Genomic DNA, 8,866 nt, shown 5'->3' on the forward strand with positions numbered 1-8,866 from the left:
AATATTCTCTTTATAACATTTTTTTTTAAATTTAAAAAAATAATTGATCATAACTGATCTTTAAAACTTCTCATATTTTTTTTAACACAGTTCTTAATATTGGCCTAGAAGAACAGTCCAAAACATTTTCCTTTATCTAAAATATGATTTTTTTTTTTAAATGCTTGCCAATTGATGTTAACAGCATTTTCCAAGATTTTACGTACTCAGAGATACTTCATTTAAAAATAAAAGCAAAATAATCGGTCTTCGAAATTTGGGAGAGAGTTTTGTTTTATTAATTTATTCTGAAAGTTGTCCGATGATGGAGAAATTCTTTGGTTGCAGAGAACAAGAGGGAGGAATCACTGAACTGAAGTGAAGTGTTGTTAATAATAGTTACAGAATGAGATCACCAATGATAACGCCTATGCTTGCTGGGCTTTTACATATCATTCTATAGCTTTAGATTCTACTGCCTCTTGAATCTGTATTGCCACTATAAATACGTTCCTACATGTCTAAACTATCATAGTTGTTAATTTGATTAAAACACCCTAAATTTTATTCAAATTACTTTGTTAGTAGTAGAATAAAAAATTATTCCCTTAATGACAAAATAGTTTAGCCAAACTAAAAATTATTCCCGAAATGTGAATTTTAAGTTCTAAAATTATTTGTGCAACGAAGAAAACAAACGGGAAATTGAATTATTATGTAAGTAGTACTAGCAAATATTGTAATTCACAATTTCACATGGCAGACTCAAAAGAAAACAAAAGAGAATGGTGAAAAGATTTTTTAACTCTGGACAGGACCAGGTGCTGATGACCTGCTGCTACAGAAATGGTGGTACATGACGCCTTAAATGTCAAATTTTTAACCTAATTTTTACTGTGTTGCATGAATGCGTCATTCCCCATGTCTCAGAAAATCAGGCCTTTATTACAGGCCCTGCTTTTTTCCATTGTCTCTAAAGTGTTATGTTAAATATGCAGATCTAGCTGTTGTTGGGACCATAGTCAAGTGAATCTTAAGAAAACCTTCCAGAAAGGAACTTCAATTATTCAGGATTACACTACCCCCAATCCCACCTAACATAATGTTAGGCATTTATTAGGCTCTTTATTCAACTTTGGCCATCGCCAGAACCTGATTAGTATACATACCATACATTGTCATAATGTAATGGGGTATATAGATTTCACTTCGATTAGATACCTGATAAAGCACACGAGTTACCTTACCTCATCCTCTTTAGTAAGTTAAAACCATGAACAATTAAAGCTTCATTTAATTTAGTGCATAGAATCCAAGGCCCGCATATATCAGTGATATCAAAAAATTTCATTTCTGCCATGTTAAGCATGTCCATCCCTGGAAGGTCAGGCCACATACACACATTCCTTGTATTTTTGATTTATTTGTTTTTTGTCAATTATATTAAACATTATAGTACATTACTATGAAAGTAGCTGTAACATTTTTTGTATATATAAAAAAAGAAATTGGGAACACAATGTAAAATATTTTCCCTCCGTTTAACAAATAACTGTAATCTCGCCCCCTCCCTCCAAAACAAAATAACACAAAAGCAAATATTAAATGATTATGATCCATAAATAATTCAGCATTTCCTTGACCAGTAAATAAAATTAATCAACTGACCTAAAAGGACACCTGAATTTTCCGAACTTCATCAAAAGATTCACTACTGAATACTCTCTCTCTTCTTGTGAACTTATACTATAATTTTTCCTATTTTCTATACCTTCTCATCTGGTTCAGAGGATACAGGTAGTGAACTATAATCTTGAGTTTTAGGAAGGGAAAAGCTACGGCGCTCCTTCCCCCCTGGCTTAGAAGAAGCATTGCCATACCAGATCATTCCCGCTATTGCAATGACCATACCTAGAATTACTTGTAGATTGAGACCTTCTTTTCCAAAGAAGATGAATCCTAAGATCAGGACCAGAATTGTCTTCATATGGCCGAGGACTTGGAATGATACAGCTGTAAACCTACCAATGCATATGAACTGGCTGAGGTTTGTCCCTACCGCGATAGAGCAAGACAAAATGATGAACAACTGCAGACAAGAAGACCGGCTCAGTTTAATAATGGTGTTCCATGTGTATATAAATTTGGAAGATTCACAAACTTGACATTGTTTACATATTTGGAATTTGGATACTCTCCTTTTACTTAGAAAATGATAGCCGCATTTCCAAAGAAATAATTGTCCATGCACAAGAAAGAGTTGGTCCAACTATAGAATAAGTTGTTTGTTTCAAAAAGAGAGAGTAATTTTCTGGAGGAAATGTTGGGATCCAAATTAATCTAATAATAACTGGAAAGATAACTAGAATCAAATTTGGATATGATGCAAATCAAGTATGGGACCATCAGAAAATGTGTATATTGAAATTGAAAGTTTCATGTGTATAAATCTTCAAGCATTCACTATTATTACATATATAAATTAGGACTTTTTTGAGCCTACCAGTCAGAGATGAAGGAGGTTGAGAATCATCATTGGCAAATCAGGGTAGATAAAACACAGAACTCATGAATATAAAAAATTACTGTACATCGAATAAGAGATGGAGAAAAAATAAAAAATAAGAGAGAGAGAGAGAGAGAGAGAGAGAGAGAGAGAGAGAGAGAGAAAAGATTTTCTGCAGAAACATAATTGTATAGATATAATTAAGTCTTGAAGCTTTACAATAAACTTATAATAGAACAATGCTCCTTTAGAGTGAGCTTGTTTCTAGAGTGAGAAAACTGATGGAGCATCCACCTTGGAATCATTTTGTGAGTTATGAATATGATTAATATAAATAGCATTGTTCTAACATCTAAGAGAAACTACCATTAGCTTATGCACTTTAGAGACATGTTTCTTTTACTGAAGTCTTATCTAGAATTCTAGATTCCAAAGGATAGTCTTATGAACCAACAAATTTGCAGAAAGATCCTTGTAGAATTTCGGATTGCAAGCAATGCTTACTAGGCTTAAAACAGATGGTTGAGAAGCATTGTAAATGAGTTAAGATTTAGCCATAGTCAACCAAGGGTTTTATATCTACTTGATACTAAATATAGGCAGTAGAGCTTGGCAAGCGGTTTTTCATAATACGCAACAGGTAGAATGTGATAATCTATAATGAGCAGGAGAATCTTAATGTAAGTGATACGCACTTACGCACTGCATGGCTAGTTCCTTGGTGCTAGAGTATCCACCAGAAAAATATGACAGGGCCAACCTGATATAAATAACTTTCACTAGCTTCTGCTTACCTCCCTCCTCACAGCAAAAAATTTAGAAGAAACGGAAAGACATGAAACTTACAATGGATGTCAAACTATAGCCATAGGCATCAACTCGTTTGCTTGTCAACCAATAGTCCAGAAAGGGGCCTACTAGCAGTAAACTAGCTGCCTGTGCTGGTGCAGTCTGGCCCAACAAGTTAAATGATCCAATAGAATACTTTCTTTGAAGGTAATGTACATACTGCATAAAAGGTAATGTAAAATATCAGCTCAAAAAATCAAGATCATGAGACCCAGATATAACAGGAAGAGTAAGAATTGTAATCAACTAAAATAAGTTATCTGGGTCTTCCAAAGAAGCATCCAAGAATACTGTTTGTGAAAAAACCCTAGATAAACAAACAAATTGTTGTAGGTCATCCAATTCATCATGTTTAGATCTACAACAAGCTGGTTATTTCTTAATACATGAATGTTACCAACAAGCATTGTGAATCTGAAAGTGAACATTTTATCTATTTAGAATTTCCTTCTTATGACAGGAATTTACTTTGACGAGATTTTATTTTCCAACCAAGACTGAGGGTTTTGTAAAGTTTTAGCGTGTTACTTACATATTGCTGCAGTGCTGTGCTCCAAACTCCTACTACAGCAGCTATGAAACCCTTAGCATTGACGCTGACATCAGTTACTGTACAAACAGCGACACCAAGCAGAACCAAAAGAATACTAAGCTTTGTGTCTCTTGAATATCTCACATTGTCAAAAACAACTTCCAGGAAACAAGATACTGGGATCATACTCAGCTTGGCAATCTGACAATTTCATTTCAAAGGAAACAATAATTATAAATACTTATCTCCAATGCAAGAAGTGATTATTATAAGCCCAAAAGACTGACTTTGATTTTATTTTATTTTGTTTTGCACAAAGAGGATTTTGAAAGAAGTCCAGAAGGTACCTGATAGAAACCAACAGAGTTCCACATTAAACTCACATTCATTCCCACAATGGAGAAATTTGCAAATAAAACAAATTTGATGATATCAGATGATTGAAGATGAGCGCTTTGGATATATCCAAGTGATTTAAGAATGGTAGTCAACAAAGTTGTTGTGACAAAATGCAGACCAGTCAAAGTTGTAGCTGCAAAGTAGCATAATTAGCATTTTCTGGCGCAGCCACGTTAAGACCAACACTAGGGCAAAACTTCAGTAGTTTACAACATCAGAAGAAACCAAAACCAAATTCCACTTAGCTGTGCTACCTAGAAGAGGTTTTTAATTGGTCATCCGATGTTATTCTCATTATTTTAAGACTTTCAATAAATGACAGTACTGTGATTATCAGTCTCAGAACGAAAATGGTGCAGATGAAGCAGTAGTTTCAAGAAAGTTTTCCTAATCAAAACTAAATTTAATGCTTATCTTCAATGTGGTGACAGGTTTTTTGGATTTCAAAGAAACTTAATGTAGTGTATTCTTTCTTTCATTCCCTCCATATGATGTTTTAAAGAGCAATGGTCGTGCTTTGAACGCCACAACAACAATAATAACAACAACAAAGGCTTATCTCCATAGGTAGGGTTCAGTTACATGGATCAAATGACGTAATTGTATCATATGTCATGTTTAAGTGAAAGTGTTTACACATAGATCTCTTTTGACTGCCTCTTGTAGTCTTGTATGATCCTTTTAGGTTTTCCTCTATCTTTCGTCACGTCTATCTTCCATTTGAGCTACCCTTCTAATTGAATGTTCTAATGATATTCTCCCCACATGTCCAAACCACCTAAGAAGAGATTCTACAATCTTTTCAACGGTAGGCGCTACTCCAACTTTCTCTCTTATGTCCTCATTCCTTATTTTGTCTTGTTTGGCTGCTCATTCATCTAGGTATCCTCATCTCTACCACACTAAACTTAAGCTCATGCTCACTCCTTGTTGTCCGACACTCTGTTTCATATAACAGTTGGTCTATTTTTTTTTCTCCAATTTTCACTTCTCTATTAGTGTTTCTCTCCTATATATTCCATTTTACTATGACTTGTACACAAATCAATTACCTCTTAAAGCTTCTTTCTACAAATCTAGCTTCTGGTTTAAATCTTCCTTTGATTCTCACATAAAGATGATATCATCAGCAAAAAACACACTCCATGGTACGGATTCTTGGATATGCTTAGTAAACACTTCCAAAACCAATGTGAATGCCATATCAAACAAAGAACAAGTCCTTGGTTTAGCTGTCCTTTATTGTGAATAAAAAGTCCAATAAGCTTGTGAGGTTACAATTTCAGCATATAGGGTGAAAGAATAACATTAACGACCCATTTGCCCAGATTTTTTTTTGATGTCTGTTGTTAACTATACCTAAGTTTGATGTTTACAAGCATCTTCAATGCCAAATTGTAACCTATTCAGCTAGAACTACCAAGAAACCAACCCTCTCTTATATATTCTCTTTTATTGCAATGAAATTTCTATTTCATAATAATAAATATAAAAGAAAGACACCTCCAAAATTGCAGTTTAGAATAGTTTCTAACCCAGTTCCATGCTAACATTAAATTTACAAGTCTATCATCAGGTCATTTATATACCTAGGTCAAATTGCTAAAGTTGTACAATCTAAATTAAGCTACCTGATAATATTAGAGTGAAACACACATGAAACATCAAGTTTAGAATAGAAGCACATGATAGAATCTTTCTTCTTTACACCTTCACACACACATGGACACATATTTCATGGCAAAAATATACACAAAAGTTGGTAGTTAATGAAATAACACAAACATAATGAGCATGGAAACTTCTAATTTAGTAAATTAAAGGCATGACCAAAAAAAAAAAATAGTAGAAGAAAATAATCATGATGGAGCCATACCAAAACTGAAACCATAAGTAGCCATCAATGCTTTATTCACAAGGATTATTCCTACAGATGTGACTACATTGAACAACCATGATGCTGCATCAAGGGTAGCCTTCCTGTCGCCCTTGCTTGCAGAAGACATATTAAACTATAGCTTCCAACTCAAAAACCGGTTATCTCACCAGTCACGGCTTCACTTTCATATGAAGGAATGTATCACTAAGTTTGGAATCCCAAAATTTTATCTGTATTAAACGAAAAATAGGTCACCAGAACTGAAACACATATTGTATAAATAAAGTAGAATTTCATACGGCTTCACAGATACCCCCATCCAGAGGATTAGACACACCTTCTTTGGCCAAAACATAACGGAAAAAGGGGGAAACATAAATAAAAATGTTAAAGTCATTAAATTACCTCATAACATCCTAATTGTAACTTGAAAAATGATAGAGGATCTATATATACAGGCCTAACAGCTTTGTCTTTCTTTGTTTTTTTTTTTATTTAACTAATTGAACCATATCACATCAAGTTAATAAATGTTCCTATTATTAATTACTAATTAGCATATTCACTCTTTACCTATTTACTTAAAATCAATTGTTTAAACAAAAAAAGGAAAAATGAAAATACATAATAGAGCTGCAATCATGAACTATGATCTAACTACAATCATGATCCAACATTCTCAGGGACACAATTCATCTAAGGAAAACCAATTTAACCGTGAAATTAAACCAGAATTAGACAGTTCATTCCAGATCCGTTACTCTCTTCACATACGCAGTAAATTCGAAGCTGATTTGAACTCTAAGGTGAACACAAATCAGGAAACCATTATAAAAGCAGAAATAACTTGAGCAATAAGTTAAGCTAAAACCGAATCAAGAAACACGGATCCGCGATCCCTAAACAAGTACTGATCCAGTAAGAAACCACAGCAAAAGTTCTCAAAACGAAATGAGAAAAAAAAGAAAGTAGCATAGAACACAATAATAAACGAAGCAAGTTGAATCAAGTTTTGTTGAATTGTGAAGGGAATAAACGACGCACCGTTTTGGTGGATGGGGAGATGAGAAGAGGTGAAGGAAAGTAGTAGTAGCTGCAGAAATGTGAAGAGCAGTGTCGTCGGAGAGAAAAACCAAAGAACGCAGCGCAACGCAGCGTTTTGGGGTTCTTTGGTTCTCTCTCTCTTTTCTGTGTTGTGTTTGATGTTAGAGTTTTAGGGGTTGTGCGAGTGTGAGTTTGGTTTTTAAATTGGAAAATGCAGCTGCTTTTGTAACGTCCAGATTCAGTGATCGACGAAAGGAAAGGTGAGGTGAGGTGAGTTGCCAGGAAAGCTTCTACAACTGAGTAAACGGAATTTCGTCAAATCATTAACTCAAAGATAATTTGGTCAACAAGTCTACACCCGTGATAATTATTACCATTTTGTGATAATTAATTATTTATTAAAATATCTTTAANNNNAAATTTTCCTTAATAAAATTAGAAAAAATTTTATTTTATTAATTTAATCTAATAGAAATTAATTCTGTAAAACCTGCGCACGTTTTAAACAAATTATATTTAGGACAATTCACCTCATTAAACCAAATGCATATCAATATTACTTGAATGTTTTAAATTAAAAAATGTAACGTTAAAGTCTCAAAGCATATTTCTATATAAATCGAATTGATTAAATTCGATTGATTGAAACACAAAGTAAATCCAATCCAATGGATTCGAATTAGGTGAAAAATGTTACTGAACAAAAATCGAATCAAGTGGATTCGATTTAAGTACATGATTAAAATGGTAGCAAATGGAATGAATTTGTTTCGATTTATAAGTAAGAGTGAATCGAATTCAATAGATTCGATTTAGCCAACTGTAAAAACGTTCAAGGTAATCCGAAACCAATAGATTCGATTTGATGGTTTTATAAATCAACACCCATTGTTTCGATTTACTAATTGTTTTCATGTCTCATACTTCGATTTATATATTATTGACATTTTTTTCTTCCATTTTATCATTATTTCACATACAATTTTTATAAGTACACTTTTTTTTTATCTATTATTTCATCAAATTGCATTGAGTGTCTATTATGTACATCTTTGTATTTTATATATAATATTTTTACTTCATATCAATTTTAAATTTATAGATTTTCTACTTTATAAAAAACATTTTTTGTTTTTTTTTTATATTGTTAATACTTTTGAGTTTTTATTATTATACATCTTTGGTATTTTGTGTACCCTTATAAATCGAAGTATGGGACATGGAAACAACTAGTAAATCGAAACAATGAGTGTCTATTTACAAAACCATCAAATCTATTGAATTCCTTTGGAGTTTTTTCAGTTGGCTAAATCGAATCTATTAAATTCGATTTACTCTTACTTATAAATCGAAACAAATTCATTCGATTTGCTACCATTTTAACTATGCATTTAAATCGAATTCACTTAATTCGATTTTTATTCAGCAACATTTTTCACCTAATTCAAATCCATTGAATTCGATTTACTTCGTGTTTCAATAAATCGAATTTAATCAATTCGATTTATATAAAAATATGCTTTGAAATTTTGACGTTGCATTTTTTGGTGTGATATTCAAGTAATATTGATATGTATTTGATTTAATGAGGTAAATTGACCTTATATTTATAAAGGTTTAACTATTATGTATTTTAAAGATATAATTATTAATAAAAAATTTTAAATTTTTTATTCTA

General features: G+C 32.6%; 1 protein-coding gene across 2 annotated transcripts; it reads right to left on the reverse strand.

Annotated features, from left to right (window-relative positions):
* Positions 1,452–7,532, reverse strand: LOC107622991 (UDP-rhamnose/UDP-galactose transporter 4). Of its 2 annotated transcripts, XM_021114359.1 has the most exons (7): positions 7,189–7,532; positions 6,142–6,374; positions 4,214–4,398; positions 3,867–4,067; positions 3,332–3,493; positions 3,181–3,245; positions 1,951–2,068 (listed from the first exon to the last, which is right to left on the reverse strand). In XM_021114359.1, the coding sequence occupies exons 2-6, from the start codon at positions 6,269–6,271 to the stop codon at positions 3,210–3,212; spliced, it is 714 nt and encodes a 237-aa protein (XP_020970018.1). In that variant the 5' UTR covers positions 6,272–6,374; positions 7,189–7,532; the 3' UTR covers positions 1,951–2,068; positions 3,181–3,209. The 2 variants fall into 2 exon arrangements, with proteins under 2 accessions (XP_016180568.1, XP_020970018.1); XM_016325082.2 differs by lacking the exon at positions 3,181–3,245 and having other exon boundaries at positions 1,452–2,068.

This window comes from Arachis ipaensis, chromosome B10 (assembly GCF_000816755.2).
Source record: "Arachis ipaensis cultivar K30076 chromosome B10, Araip1.1, whole genome shotgun sequence".
NCBI classification, from domain to species: Eukaryota; Viridiplantae; Streptophyta; class Magnoliopsida; order Fabales; family Fabaceae; genus Arachis; species Arachis ipaensis.

Coding starts and splice junctions, on each gene's coding strand:
- LOC107622991 (XM_016325082.2), bottom strand. CDS start 6,271: ATGTCTTCTGCAAGCAAGGGCGACAGGAAGGCTACCCTTGATGCAGCA. Junction 3,494..3,866: donor GCACAGCACTGCAGCAATAT/GTAAGTAACACG, acceptor CCTTTTATGCAG/TATGTACATTACCTTCAAAG. Junction 2,069..3,331: donor GCTATAGTTTGACATCCATT/GTAAGTTTCATG, acceptor TCTTGTCTGCAG/TTGTTCATCATTTTGTCTTG.